At 54.0% G+C, this 16902-nt stretch overlaps 1 protein-coding gene across 2 annotated transcripts in view; it reads right to left on the bottom strand.

Moving 5' to 3' along the window:
* Nucleotides 1-16902, bottom strand: part of LOC137312342 (tripartite motif-containing protein 2-like) — a 116756-nt gene that overhangs the window by 10203 nt on the left and 89651 nt on the right. For both annotated transcript variants that reach the window (XM_067978914.1, XM_067978915.1), the window contains exon 9: nt 16249-16389. In XM_067978914.1, coding sequence (XP_067835015.1) covers nt 16249-16389 — 141 coding nt within the window. The remainder of the gene's footprint in view (nt 1-16248; nt 16390-16902) is intronic.

Genomic DNA, 16902 nt, shown 5'->3' with positions numbered 1-16902 from the left:
ATCAAACACTCCCTCCACTGCGTCCAATCAAACACTCCCTCCACACCGTCCAATCAAACACGCCCTCCACACCGTCCAATCAAACACTCCCTCCACTCCGTCCAATCAAACACTCCCTCCACTCCGTCCAATCAAACACTCCCTCCACACCGTCCAATCAAACACTCCCTCCACTCCGTCCAATCAAACACTCCCTCCACTGCGTCCAATCAAACACTCCCTCCACTGCGTCCAATCAAACACTCCCTCCACTCCGTCCAATCAAACACTCCCTCCACACCGTCCAATCAAACACTCCCTCCACTGCGTCCAATCAAACACTCCCTCTACACCGTCCAATCAAACACGCCCTCCACACCGTCCAATCAAACACTCCCTCCACTCCGTCCAATCAAACACTCCCTCCACACCGTCCAATCAAACGCTCCCTCCACACCGTCCAATCAAACGCTCCCTCCACTGCGTCCAATCAAACGCTCCCTCCACTCCGTCCAATCAAACGCTCCCTCCACTGCGTCCAATCAAACGCACCCTCCACACCGTCCAATCAAACGCTCCCTCCACACCGTCCAATCAAACGATCCCTCCACACCGTCCAATCAAACGCTCCCTCCACACCGTCCAATCAAACGCTCCCTCCACACCGTCCAATCAAACGCTCCCTCCACACCGTCCAATCAAACGCTCCCTCCACACCGTCCAATCAAACGCTCCCTCCACACCGTCCAATCAAACGCTCCCTCCACACCGTCCAATCAAACGCTCCCTCCACACCGTCCAATCAAACGCTCCCTCCACACCGTCCAATCAAACGCTCCCTCCACACCGTCCAATCAAACGCTCCCTCCACTCCGTCCAATCAAACACTCCCTCCACACCGTCCAATCAAACGCTCCCTCGACACCGTCCAATCAAACGCTCCCTCGACACCGTCCAATCAAACGCTCCCTCCACTCCGTCCAATCAAACGCTCCCTCCACACCGTCCAATCAAACGCTCCCTCCACACCGTCCAATCAAACGCTCCCTCCACTGCGTCCAATCAAACGCTCCCTCCACTGCGTCCAATCAAACGCTCCCTCCACACCGTCCAATCAAACGCTCCCTCCACACCGTCCAATCAAACGCACCCTCCACACCGTCCAATCAAACGCACCCTCCACACCGTCCAATCAAACGCACCCTCCACACCGTCCAATCAAACGCTCCCTCCACACCGTCCAATCAAACGCTCCCTCCACACCGTCCAATCAAACGCTCCCTCCACACCGTCCAATCAAACGCTCCCTCCACTGCGTCCAATCAAACGCTCCCTCCACTGCGTCCAATCAAACGCTCCCTCCACACCGTCCAATCAAACGCTCCCTCCACACCGTCCAATCAAACGCTCCCTCCACTGCGTCCAATCAAACGCTCCCTCCACACCGTCCAATCAAACGCTCCCTCCACACCGTCCAATCAAACGCTCCCTCCACACCGTCCAATCAAACGCTCCCTCCACACCGTCCAATCAAACGCTCCCTCCACACCGTCCAATCAAACGCTCCCTCCACACCGTCCAATCAAACGCTCCCTCCACACCGTCCAATCAAACGCTCCCTCCACACCGTCCAATCAAACGCTCCCTCCACACCGTCCAATCAAACGCACCCTCCACACCGTCCAATCAAACGCACCCTCCACACCGTCCAATCAAACGCTCCCTCCACACCGTCCAATCAAACGCTCCCTCCACACCGTCCAATCAAACGCTCCCTCCACACCGTCCAATCAAACGCTCCCTCCACACCGTCCAATCAAACGCTCCCTCCACACCGTCCAATCAAACGCTCCCTCCACTGCGTCCAATCAAACGCTCCCTCCACTGCGTCCAATCAAACGCTCCCTCCACTGCGTCCAATCAAACGCTCCCTCCACACCGTCCAATCAAACGCTCCCTCCACACCGTCCAATCAAACGCTCCCTCCACACCGTCCAATCAAACGCTCCCTCCACACCGTCCAATCAAACGCTCCCTCCACACCGTCCAATCAAACGCTCCCTCCACACCGTCCAATCAAACGCTCCCTCCACACCGTCCAATCAAACGCTCCCTCCACACCGTCCAATCAAACGCTCACTCCACACCGTCCAATCAAACGCTCCCTCCACACCGTCCAATCAAACGCTCCCTCCACACCGTCCAATCAAACGCTCCCTCCACACCGTCCAATCAAACGCTCCCTCCACACCGTCCAATCAAACGCTCCATCCACTCCGTCCAATCAAACGCTCCCTCCACACCGTCCAATCAAACGCTCCCTCCACACCGTCCAATCAAACACGCCCTCCACACCGTCCAATCAAACACTCCCTCCACACCGTCCAATCAAACGCTCCCTCCACACCGTCCAATCAAACGCTCCCTCCACACCGTCCAATCAAACGCTCCCTCCACACCGTCCAATCAAACGCTCCCTCCACTCCGTCCAATCAAACACTCCCTCCACACCGTCCAATCAAACACTCCCTCCACTCCGTCCAATCAAACACTCCCTCCAAACCGTCCAATCAAACACTCCCTCCACTCCGTCCAATCAAACACTCCCTCCACTCCGTCCAATCAAACACTCCCTCCACACCGTCCAATCAAACACTCCCTCCACTCCGTCCAATCAAACACTCCCTCCACTCCGTCCAATCAAACACTCCCTCCACTCCGTCCAATCAAACACTCCCTCCACACCGTCCAATCAAACACTCCCTCCACTCCGTCCAATCAAACACTCCCTCCACACCGTCCAATCAAACACTCCCTCCACACCGTCCAATCAAACACTCCCTCCACTCCGTCCAATCAAACACTCCCTCCACACCGTCCAATCAAACACTCCCTCCACTCCGTCCAATCAAACACTCCCTCCACTCCGTCCAATCAAACACTCCCTCCACACCGTCCAATCAAACACTCCCTCCACTCCGTCCAATCAAACACTCCCTCCACACCGTCCAATCAAACACTCCATCCACTCCGTCCAATCAAACACTCCATCCACACCGTCCAATCAAACACTCCCTCCACACCGTCCAATCAAACACTCCCTCCACTCCGTCCAATCAAACACTCCCTCCACACCGTCCAATCAAACGCTCCCTCCACACCGTCCCGTCAAACACTCCCTCTACACCGTCCAATCAAACACTCCCTCCACTCCGTCCAATCAAACACTCCCTCCACTCCGTCCAATCAAACACTCCCTCCACTCCGTCCAATCAAACGCTCCCTCCACTCCGTCCAATCAAACGCTCCCTCCACACCGTCCCGTCAAACACTCCCTCCACACCGTCCAATCAAACACTCCCTCCACTCCGTCCAATCAAACGCTCCCTCCACTCCGTCCAATCAAACGCTCCCTCCACACCGTCCAATCAAACACTCCCTCCACTCCGTCCAATCAAACGCTCCCTCCACTCCGTCCAATCAAACACTCCCTCTACACCGTCCAATCAAACACTCCCTCTACACCGTCCAATCAAACACTCCCTCCACTCCGTCCAATCAAAAACTCCCTCCACTCCGTCCAATCAAACACTCCCTCCACTCCGTCCAATCAAACACTCCCTCTACACCGTCCAATCAAACACTCCCTCCACTCCGTCCAATCAAACACTCCCTCTACACCGTCCAATCAAACACTCCCTCCACTCCGTCCAATCAAACACTCCCTCCACTCCGTCCAATCAAACACTCCCTCCACACCGTCCAATCAAAGACTCCCTCCACACCGTCCAATCAAACACTCCCTCCACACCGTCCAATCAAACACTCCCTCCACTCCGTCCAATCAAACACTCCCTCCACTCCGTCCAATCAAACACTCCCTCCACTCCGTCCAATCAAACACTCCCTCCACACCGTCCAATCAAAGACTCCCTCCACACCGTCCAATCAAACACTCCCTCCACACCGTCCAATCAAACACTCCCTCCACTCCGTCCAATCAAACACTCCCTCCACACCGTCCAATCAAACACTCCCTCCACTCCGTCCAATCAAACACTCCCTCCACACCGTCCAATCAAACACTCCCTCCACTCCGTCCAATCAAACACTCCCTCCACACCGTCCAATCAAACACTCCATCCACTCCGTCCAATCAAACACTCCATCCACACCGTCCAATCAAACACTCCCTCCACACCGTCCAATCAAACACTCCCTCCACTCCGTCCAATCAAACACTCCCTCCACACCGTCCAATCAAACACTCCCTCCACTCCGTCCAATCAAACACTCCCTCCACTCCGTCCAATCAAACACTCCCTCCACACCGTCCAATCAAACACTCCCTCCACACCGTCCAATCAAACACTCCCTCCACACCGTCCAATCAAACACTCCCTCCACTCCGTCCAATCAAACACTCCCTCCACACCGTCCAATCAAACACTCCCTCCACTCCGTCCAATCAAACACTCCCTCCACTCCGTCCAATCAAACACTCCCTCTACACCGTCCAATCAAACACTCCCTCTACACCGTCCCGTCAAACACTCCCTCCACACCGTCCAATCAAACACTCCCTCCACACCGTCCAATCAAACACTCCCTCCACTCCGTCCAATCAAACGCTCCCTCCACTCCGTCCAATCAAACGCTCCCTCCACACCGTCCAATCAAACACTCCCTCTACACCGTCCAATCAAACACTCCCTCTACACCGTCCAATCAAACACTCCCTCCACACCGTCCAATCAAACACTCCCTCCACACCGTCCAATCAAACACTCCCTCCACTCCGTCCAATCAAACACTCCCTCTACACCGTCCAATCAAACACTCCCTCCACTCCGTCCAATCAAACACTCCCTCCACACCGTCCAATCAAACACTCCATCCACTCCGTCCAATCAAACACTCCATCCACACCGTCCAATCAAACACTCCCTCCACACCGTCCAATCAAACACTCCCTCCACTCCGTCCAATCAAACACTCCCTCCACACCGTCCAATCAAACACTCCCTCCACTCCGTCCAATCAAACACTCCCTCCACTCCGTCCAATCAAACACTCCCTCTACACCGTCCAATCAAACACTCCCTCTACACCGTCCCGTCAAACACTCCCTCCACACCGTCCAATCAAACACTCCCTCCACACCGTCCAATCAAACACTCCCTCCACTCCGTCCAATCAAACACTCCCTCCACTCCGTCCAATCAAACGCTCCCTCCACTCCGTCCAATCAAACACTCCCTCTACACCGTCCAATCAAACACTCCCTCTACACCGTCCAATCAAACACTCCCTCCACTCCGTCCAATCAAAAACTCCCTCCACTCCGTCCAATCAAACACTCCCTCCACTCCGTCCAATCAAACACTCCCTCTACACCGTCCAATCAAACACTCCCTCCACTCCGTCCAATCAAACACTCCCTCTACACCGTCCAATCAAACACTCCCTCCACTCCGTCCAATCAAACACTCCCTCCACTCCGTCCAATCAAACACTCCCTCCACACCGTCCAATCAAAGACTCCCTCCACACCGTCCAATCAAACACTCCCTCCACACCGTCCAATCAAACACTCCCTCCACTCCGTCCAATCAAACACTCCCTCCACTCCGTCCAATCAAACACTCCCTCCACTCCGTCCAATCAAACACTCCCTCCACACCGTCCAATCAAAGACTCCCTCCACACCGTCCAATCAAACACTCCCTCCACACCGTCCAATCAAACACTCCCTCCACTCCGTCCAATCAAACACTCCCTCCACACCGTCCAATCAAACACTCCCTCCACTCCGTCCAATCAAACACTCCCTCCACACCGTCCAATCAAACACTCCCTCCACTCCGTCCAATCAAACACTCCCTCCACACCGTCCAATCAAACACTCCATCCACTCCGTCCAATCAAACACTCCATCCACACCGTCCAATCAAACACTCCCTCCACACCGTCCAATCAAACACTCCCTCCACTCCGTCCAATCAAACACTCCCTCCACACCGTCCAATCAAACACTCCCTCCACTCCGTCCAATCAAACACTCCCTCCACTCCGTCCAATCAAACACTCCCTCCACACCGTCCAATCAAACACTCCCTCCACACCGTCCAATCAAACACTCCCTCCACTCCGTCCAATCAAACACTCCCTCCACACCGTCCAATCAAACACTCCCTCCACTCCGTCCAATCAAACACTCCCTCCACTCCGTCCAATCAAACACTCCCTCTACACCGTCCAATCAAACACTCCCTCTACACCGTCCCGTCAAACACTCCCTCCACACCGTCCAATCAAACACTCCCTCCACACCGTCCAATCAAACACTCCCTCCACTCCGTCCAATCAAACGCTCCCTCCACTCCGTCCAATCAAACGCTCCCTCCACACCGTCCAATCAAACACTCCCTCTACACCGTCCAATCAAACACTCCCTCTACACCGTCCAATCAAACACTCCCTCCACACCGTCCAATCAAACACTCCCTCCACTCCGTCCAATCAAACACTCCCTCCACTCCGTCCAATCAAACACTCCCTCCACTCCGTCCAATCAAACACTCCCTCCACTCCGTCCAATCAAACACTCCCTCCACTCCGTCCAATCATACACTCCCTGCACACCGTCCAATCAAACACTCCCTCCACACCGTCCAATCAAACACTCCCTCTACACCGTCCAATCAAACACTCCCTCCACTCCGTCCAATCAAACACTCCCTCTACACCGTCCAATCAAACACTCCCTCCACTCCGTCCAATCAAACACTCCCTCCACACCGTCCAATCAAACACTCCATCCACTCCGTCCAATCAAACACTCCCTCCACTCCGTCCAATCAAACACTCCCTCCACTCCGTCCAATCAAACACTCCCTCTACACCGTCCAATCAAACACTCCCTCTACACCGTCCCGTCAAACACTCCCTCCACACCGTCCAATCAAACACTCCCTCCACACCGTCCAATCAAACACTCCCTCCACTCCGTCCAATCAAACGCTCCCTCCACTCCGTCCAATCAAACGCTCCCTCCACACCGTCCAATCAAACACTCCCTCTACACCGTCCAATCAAACACTCCCTCTACACCGTCCAATCAAACACTCCCTCCACACCGTCCAATCAAACACTCCCTCCACTCCGTCCAATCAAACACTCCCTCTACACCGTCCAATCAAACACTCCCTCCACTCCGTCCAATCAAACACTCCCTCCACTCCGTCCAATCAAAAACTCCCTCCACTCCGTCCAATCAAACACTCCCTCCACTCCGTCCAATCAAACACTCCCTCCACTCCGTCCAATCAAACACTCCCTCCACTCCGTCCAATCAAACACTCCCTCCGCACCGTCCAATCAAACACTCCCTCCGCACCGTCCAATCAAACACTCCCTCCACACCGTCCAATCAAACACTCCCTCCACACCGTCCAATCAAACACTCCCTCCACACCGTCCAATCAAACACTCCCTCCACACCGTCCAATCAAACACTCCCTCCACACCGTCCAATCAAACACTCCCTCCACTCCGTCCAATCAAACACTCCCTCCACTCCGTCCAATCAAACACTCCCTCCACTCCGTCCAATCAAACACTCCCTCCACTCCGTCCAATCAAACACTCCCTCCACTCCGTCCAATCAAACACTCCCTCCACTCCGTCCAATCAAACACTCCCTCCACTCCGTCCAATCAAACACTCCCTCCACTCCGTCCAATCAAACACTCCCTCCACACCGTCCAATCAAACACTCCCTCCACACCGTCCAATCAAACACTCCCTCAACTCCGTCCAATCAAACACTCCCTCCACACCGTCCAATCAAACACTCCCTCAACTCCGTCCAATCAAACACTCCCTCCACACCGTCCAATCAAACACTCCCTCCACACCGTCCAATCAAACACTCCCTCCACTCCGTCCAATCAAACGCTCCCTCCACTCCGTCCAATCAAACACTCCCTCCACTCCGTCCAATCAAACGCTCCCTCCACTCCGTCCAATCAAACACTCCCTCTACACCGTCCAATCAAACACTCCCTCTACACCGTCCAATCAAACACTCCCTCCACTCCGTCCAATCAAAAACTCCCTCCACTCCGTCCAATCAAACACTCCCTCCACTCCGTCCAATCAAACACTCCCTCTACACCGTCCAATCAAACACTCCCTCCACTCCGTCCAATCAAACACTCCCTCTACACCGTCCAATCAAACACTCCCTCCACTCCGTCCAATCAAACACTCCCTCCACTCCGTCCAATCAAACACTCCCTCCACACCGTCCAATCAAAGACTCCCTCCACACCGTCCAATCAAACACTCCCTCCACACCGTCCAATCAAACACTCCCTCCACTCCGTCCAATCAAACACTCCCTCCACTCCGTCCAATCAAACACTCCCTCCACTCCGTCCAATCAAACACTCCCTCCACACCGTCCAATCAAAGACTCCCTCCACACCGTCCAATCAAACACTCCCTCCACACCGTCCAATCAAACACTCCCTCCACTCCGTCCAATCAAACACTCCCTCCACACCGTCCAATCAAACACTCCCTCCACTCCGTCCAATCAAACACTCCCTCCACACCGTCCAATCAAACACTCCCTCCACTCCGTCCAATCAAACACTCCCTCCACACCGTCCAATCAAACACTCCATCCACTCCGTCCAATCAAACACTCCATCCACACCGTCCAATCAAACACTCCCTCCACACCGTCCAATCAAACACTCCCTCCACTCCGTCCAATCAAACACTCCCTCCACACCGTCCAATCAAACACTCCCTCCACTCCGTCCAATCAAACACTCCCTCCACTCCGTCCAATCAAACACTCCCTCCACACCGTCCAATCAAACACTCCCTCCACACCGTCCAATCAAACACTCCCTCCACTCCGTCCAATCAAACACTCCCTCCACACCGTCCAATCAAACACTCCCTCCACTCCGTCCAATCAAACACTCCCTCCACTCCGTCCAATCAAACACTCCCTCTACACCGTCCAATCAAACACTCCCTCTACACCGTCCCGTCAAACACTCCCTCCACACCGTCCAATCAAACACTCCCTCCACACCGTCCAATCAAACACTCCCTCCACTCCGTCCAATCAAACGCTCCCTCCACTCCGTCCAATCAAACGCTCCCTCCACACCGTCCAATCAAACACTCCCTCTACACCGTCCAATCAAACACTCCCTCTACACCGTCCAATCAAACACTCCCTCCACACCGTCCAATCAAACACTCCCTCCACTCCGTCCAATCAAACACTCCCTCTACACCGTCCAATCAAACACTCCCTCCACTCCGTCCAATCAAACACTCCCTCTACACCGTCCAATCAAACACTCCCTCCACTCCGTCCAATCAAACACTCCCTCCACACCGTCCAATCAAACACTCCATCCACTCCGTCCAATCAAACACTCCCTCCACTCCGTCCAATCAAACACTCCCTCCACTCCGTCCAATCAAACACTCCCTCTACACCGTCCAATCAAAGACTCCCTCTACACCGTCCCGTCAAACACTCCCTCCACACCGTCCAATCAAACACTCCCTCCACACCGTCCAATCAAACACTCCCTCCACTCCGTCCAATCAAACGCTCCCTCCACTCCGTCCAATCAAACGCTCCCTCCACACCGTCCAATCAAACACTCCCTCTACACCGTCCAATCAAACACTCCCTCTACACCGTCCAATCAAACACTCCCTCCACACCGTCCAATCAAACACTCCCTCCACTCCGTCCAATCAAACACTCCCTCTACACCGTCCAATCAAACACTCCCTCCACTCCGTCCAATCAAACACTCCCTCCACTCCGTCCAATCAAAAACTCCCTCCACTCCGTCCAATCAAACACTCCCTCCACTCCGTCCAATCAAACACTCCCTCCACTCCGTCCAATCAAACACTCCCTCCACTCCGTCCAATCAAACACTCCCTCCGCACCGTCCAATCAAACACTCCCTCCGCACCGTCCAATCAAACACTCCCTCCACACCGTCCAATCAAACACTCCCTCCACACCGTCCAATCAAACACTCCCTCCACACCGTCCAATCAAACACTCCCTCCACACCGTCCAATCAAACACTCCCTCCACACCGTCCAATCAAACACTCCCTCCACTCCGTCCAATCAAACACTCCCTCCACTCCGTCCAATCAAACACTCCCTCCACTCCGTCCAATCAAACACTCCCTCCACTCCGTCCAATCAAACACTCCCTCCACTCCGTCCAATCAAACACTCCCTCCACTCCGTCCAATCAAACACTCCCTCCACTCCGTCCAATCAAACACTCCCTCCACTCCGTCCAATCAAACACTCCCTCCACACCGTCCAATCAAACACTCCCTCCACACCGTCCAATCAAACACTCCCTCAACTCCGTCCAATCAAACACTCCCTCCACACCGTCCAATCAAACACTCCCTCAACTCCGTCCAATCAAACACTCCCTCCACACCGTCCAATCAAACACTCCCTCCACACCGTCCAATCAAACACTCCCTCCACTCCGTCCAATCAAACGCTCCCTCCACTCCGTCCAATCAAACGCTCCCTCCACTCTGTCCAATCAAACACTCCCTCCACACCGTCCAATCAAACGCTCCCTCCACACCGTCCAATCAAACGCTCCCTCCACACCGTCCAATCAAACGCTCCCTCTACACCGTCCAATCAAACACTCCCTCCACACCGTCCAATCAAACACTCCCTCTCCACCGTCCAATCAAACACTCCCTCCACTCCGTCCAATCAAACGCACCCTCCACACCGTCCAATCAAACGCTCCCTCCACACCGTCCAATCAAACGCTCCCTCCACACCGTCCAATCAAACGCACCCTCCAAACCGTCCAATCAAACGCTCCCTCCACACCGTCCAATCAAACGCTCCCTCCACACCGTCCAATCAAACACTCCCTCCACACCGTCCAATCAAACACTCCCTCCACACCGTCCAATCAAACACTCCCTCCACTCCGTCCAATCAAACACTCCCTCCACTCCGTCCAATCAAACACTCCCGCCACTGCGTCCAATCAAACACTCCCTCCACTCCGTCCAATCAAACACTCCCTCCACTCCGTCCAATCAAACACTCCCGCCACTCCGTCCAATCAAACGCTCCCTCCACTCCGTCCAATCAAACACTCCCTCCACACCGTCCCATCAAACACTCCCTCCACTCCGTCCAATCAAACACTCCCTCCACTCCGTCCAATCAAACACTCCCTCCACTCCGTCCAATCAAACACTCCCGCCACTCCGTCCAATCAAACACTCCCTCCACTCCGTCCAATCAAACACTCCCGCCACTGCGTCCAATCAAACACTCCCTCCACACCGTCCAATCAAACACTCCCTCCACACCGTCCAATCAAACACTCCCTCCACACCGTCCAAACACTCCCTCCACTCCGTCCAATCAAACACTCCCGCCACTCCGTCCAATCAAACGCTCCCTCCACACCGTCCAATCAAACGCTCCCTCCACACCGTCCAATCAAACGCTCCCTCTACACCGTCCAATCAAACGCTCCCTCTACACCGTCCAATCAAACGCTCCCTCCACACCGTCCAATCAAACGCTCCCTCCACACCGTCCAATCAAACACTCCCTCCACACCGTCCAATCAAACACTCCCTCCACACCGTCCAATCAAACACTCCCTCTACACCGTCCAATCAAACACTCCCTCCACACCGTCCAATCAAACACTCCCTCTACACCGTCCAATCAAACACTCCCTCCACACCGTCCAATCAAACACTCCCTCCACACCGTCCAATCAAACACTCCATCCACTCCGTCCAATCAAACACACCCTCCACACCGTCCAATCAAACACTCCATCCACACCGTCCAATCAAACACTCCCTCCACACCGTCCAATCAAACACTCCCTCCACACCGTCCAATCAAACACTCCATCCACTCCGTCCAATCAAACACACCCTCTACACCGTCCAATCAAACACTCCATCCACTGCGTCCAATCAAACACTCCCTCCACACCGTCCAATCAAACACTCCCTCCACACCGTCCAATCAAACACTCCATCCACTGCGTCCAATCAAACACTCCCTCCACACCGTCCAATCAAACACTCCCTCCACACCGTCCAATCAAACACTCCCTCCACACCGTCCAATCAAACACTCCATCCACTCCGTCCAATCAAACACTCCATCCACTCCGTCCAATCAAACACTCCCTCCACACCGTCCAATCAAACACTCCCTCCACACCGTCCAATCAAACACTCCATCCACTCCGTCCAATCAAACACTCCCTCCACACCGTCCAATCAAACACTCCCTCCACACCGTCCAATCAAACACTCCCTCCACTCCGTCCAATCAAACACTCCCTCCACACCGTCCAATCAAACACTCCCTCCACACCGTCCAATCAAACACTCCCTCCACACCGTCCAATCAAACACTCCCTCCACTCCGTCCAATCAAACACTCCCTCCACACCGTCCAATCAAACACTCCCTCTACACCGTCCAATCAAACACTCCCTCCACTCCGTCCAATCAAACACTCCCTCTACACCGTCCAATCAAACACTCCCTCTACACCGTCCAATCAAACACTCCCTCCACTCCGTCCAATCAAACATTCCCTCTACACCGTCCAATCAAACACTCCCTCCACTCCGTCCAATCAAACACTCCCTCTACACCGTCCAATCAAACACTCCCTCCACTCTGTCCAATCAAACACTCCCTCCACACCGTCCAATCAAACACTCCCTCTACACCGTCCAATCAAACACTCCCTCCACTCTGTCCAATCAAACACTCCCTCCACACCGTCCAATCAAACACTCCCTCCACACCGTCCAATCAAACACTCCCTCCACTCCGTCCAATCAAACACTCCCTCCACACCGTCCAATCAAACACTCCCTCTACACCGTCCAATCAAACACTCCCTCCACTCCGTCCAATCAAACACTCCCTCCACACCGTCCAATCAAACACTCCCTCCACACCGTCCAATCAAACACTCCCTCCACACCGTCCAATCAAACACTCCCTCCACACCGTCCAATCAAACACTCCCTCCACACCGTCCAATCAAACACGCCCTCCACTCCGTCCAATCAAACACTCCCTCCACACCGTCCAATCAAACACTCCCTCCACTCCGTCCAATCAAACACTCCCTCCACTCCGTCCAATCAAACACTCCCTCCACACCGTCCAATCAAACACTCCCTCCACTCCGTCCAATCAAACACTCCCTCCACACCGTCCAATCAAACACTCCCTCCACTCCGTCCAATCAAACACTCCCTCCACACCGTCCAATCAAACACTCCCTCCACTCCGTCCAATCAAACACTCCCTCCACACCGTCCAATCAAACACTCCCTCCACACCGTCCAATCAAACACTCCCTCCACACCGTCCAATCAAACACTCCATCCACTCCGTCCAATCAAACACTCCCTCCACACCGTCCAATCAAACACTCCCTCCACTCCGTCCAATCAAACACTCCCTCCACTCCGTCCAATCAAACACTCCCTCCACACCGTCCAATCAAACACTCCCTCCACTCCGTCCAATCAAACGCTCCCTCCACTCCGTCCAATCAAACGCTCCCTCCACACCGTCCAATCAAACACTCCCTCTACACCGTCCAATCAAACACTCCCTCTACACCGTCCAATCAAACACTCCCTCTACACCGTCCAATCAAACACTCCCTCCACTCCGTCCAATCAAACACTCCCTCCACTCCGTCCAATCAAACACTCCCTCTACACCGTCCAATCAAACACTCCCTCCACTCCGTCCAATCAAACACTCCCTCTACACCGTCCAATCAAACACTCCCTCTCCACCGTCCAATCAAACACTCCCTCCACTCCGTCCAATCAAACACTCCCTCCACACCGTCCAATCAAAGACTCCCTCCACACCGTCCAATCAAACACTCCCTCCACTCCGTCCAATCAATCAAACACACCCTCCACACCGTCCAATCAAACACTCCCTCCACTCCGTCCAATCAAACACTCCCTCCACTCCGTCCAATCAATCAAACGCTCCCTCCACTCCGTCCAATCAAACACTCCCTCCACTCCGTCCAATCAATCAAACACACCCTCCACACCGTCCAATCAAACACTCCCTCCACTCCGTCCAATCAAACACTCCCTCCACTCCGTCCAATCAATCAAACACACCCTCCACACCGTCCAATCAAACACTCCCTCCACTCCGTCCAATCAAACACTCCCTCCACTCCGTCCAATCAATCAAACGCTCCCTCCACTCCGTCCAATCAAACACTCCCTCCACTCCGTCCAATCAAACACTCCCTCCACTCCGTCCAATCAAACGCTCCCTCCACACCGTCCAATCAAACACTCCCTCAACTCCGTCCAATCAAACACTCCCTCCACACCGTCCAATCAAACACTCCCTCCACACCGTCCAATCAAACACTCCCTCCACTCCGTCCAATCAAACGCTCCCTCCACTCCGTCCAATCAAACGCTCCCTCCACTCCGTCCAATCAAACGCTCCCTCTACACCGTCCAATCAAACGCTCCCTCTACACCGTCCAATCAAACGCTCCCTCTACACCGTCCAATCAAACGCTCCCTCTACACCGTCCAATCAAACACTCCCTCCACACCGTCCAATCAAACACTCCCTCTCCACCGTCCAATCAAACACTCCCTCCACTCCGTCCAATCAAACGCACCCTCCACACCGTCCAATCAAACGCTCCCTCCCCACCGTCCAATCAAACGCTCCCTCCACACCGTCCAATCAAACGCTCCCTCCACACCGTCCAATCAAACGCACCCTCCAAACCGTCCAATCAAACGCTCCCTCCACACCGTCCAATCAAACGCTCCCTCCACTCCGTCCAATCAAACACTCCCTCCACACCGTCCAATCAAACACTCCCTCTACACCGTCCAATCAAACACTCCCTCCACACCGTCCAATCAAACACTCCCTCCACACCGTCCAATCAAACACTCCCTCCACTCCGTCCAATCAAACACTCCCTCCACTCCGTCCAATCAAACACTCCCTCCACTCCGTCCAATCAAACACTCCCGCCACTCCGTCCAATCAAACACTCCCGCCACTCCGTCCAATCAAACACTCCCTCCACTCCGTCCAATCAAACACTCCCTCCACTTCGTCCAATCAAACACTCCCTCCACTCCGTCCAATCAAACACTCCCGCCACTGCGTCCATTCAAACAATCCCTCCACTCCGTCCAATCAAACACTCCCTCCACTCCGTCCAATCAAACACTCCCTCCACTGCGTCCAATCAAACAATCCCTCTACACCGTCCAATCAAACACTCCCTCCACTCCGTCCAATCAAACACTCCCTCCACTCCGTCCAATCAAACACTCCCGCCACTCCGTCCAATCAAACACTCCCGCCACTCCGTCCAATCAAACACTCCCTCCACTGCGTCCAATCAAACACTCCCTCCACTCCGTCCAATCAAACACTCCCTCCACTGCGTCCAATCAAACACTCCCTCCACTCCGTCCAATCAAACACTCCCTCCACTGCGTCCAATCAAACACTCCCTCCACACCGTCCAATCAAACACTCCCTCCACACCGTCCAATCAAACACTCCCTCCACTCCGTCCAATCAAACACTCCCTCCACTCCGTCCAATCAAACACTCCCTCCACACCGTCCAATCAAACACTCCCGCCACTCCGTCCAATCAAACACTCCCTCCACTCCGTCCAATCAAACACTCCCGCCACTGCGTCCAATCAAACACTCCCTCCACTCCGTCCAATCAAACACTCCCTCCACTCCGTCCAATCAAACACTCCCTCCACTCCGTCCAATCAAACACTCCCTCCACACCGTCCAATCAAACACTCCCGCCACTGCGTCCAATCAAACACTCCCTCCACTCCGTCCAATCAAACACTCCCTCCACACCGTCCAATCAAACACTCCCGCCACTGCGTCCAATCAAACACTCCCTCCACTCCGTCCAATCAAACACTCCCTCCACTCCGTCCAATCAAACACTCCCTCCACTCCGTCCAATCAAACACTCCCGCCACTGCGTCCAATCAAACACTCCCTCCACTCCGTCCAATCAAACACTCCCTCTACTCCGTCCAATCAAACACTCCCCGGACAGGTGCAGAGTGAGATTCAGAGTAAACTCCCTCCTCCCCGACCTGGATCCTGCTGTTGCCCCAGTCTGCGACAATGATGTTGCCATTGGCATCGACGGCCACTCCTGTGGGAGCGTTGAATTGTCCGTTCCCCTCGCCATGAGATCCAAACTTGAAGAGGAATTCGCCATCCGAGTTATAAACCTGTGGAGGTCACATCAAAGTTCAATCGCAGCCCGGGCTAAAACCAAACCAGAGAAAATAGGAGCAAGAGTAGGCCATTCGGCCCTTTGGGCCTGCTCCACCATTCAAAATGATCCTGGCTGATTGTCTAACTCAGTACCCTGTTCCCGCTTTTTCCCCATATCCCTTGATCCCCTTAACATTAAGAAATATATCCATCTCCTTCTTGAATACATCTAATGACTTGGCCTCCGCTGCCTTCTGTGGTAGAGAATTCCACAGGTTCACCACCCTCTGAGTGAAGAAATTTCTCCTCATCTCGGTTCTAAATGGCATACCCCGTATCCTGAGACTGTGACCCCTGGTTCTGGACTCCCCAGCCATCGGGAACATCCTCCCTGCATCTAGTCTGTCCAGTCCTGTTAGAATTTTATATGTTTTGATGAGATCACCTCTCATTCCTCTCAACTCTAGTGAATATAGGCCTAGTCAACCCAATCTCTCCTCATACGTCAGTCCTGCCATCCCAGGAAT

This window comes from Heptranchias perlo, unplaced genomic scaffold (assembly GCF_035084215.1).
Source record: "Heptranchias perlo isolate sHepPer1 unplaced genomic scaffold, sHepPer1.hap1 HAP1_SCAFFOLD_422, whole genome shotgun sequence".
Taxonomy (NCBI): Eukaryota; Metazoa; Chordata; class Chondrichthyes; order Hexanchiformes; family Hexanchidae; genus Heptranchias; species Heptranchias perlo.
The sequence above is the reverse complement of the archived record's forward strand: the minus strand, read 5'-3'. Positions and strand labels throughout refer to the sequence as shown.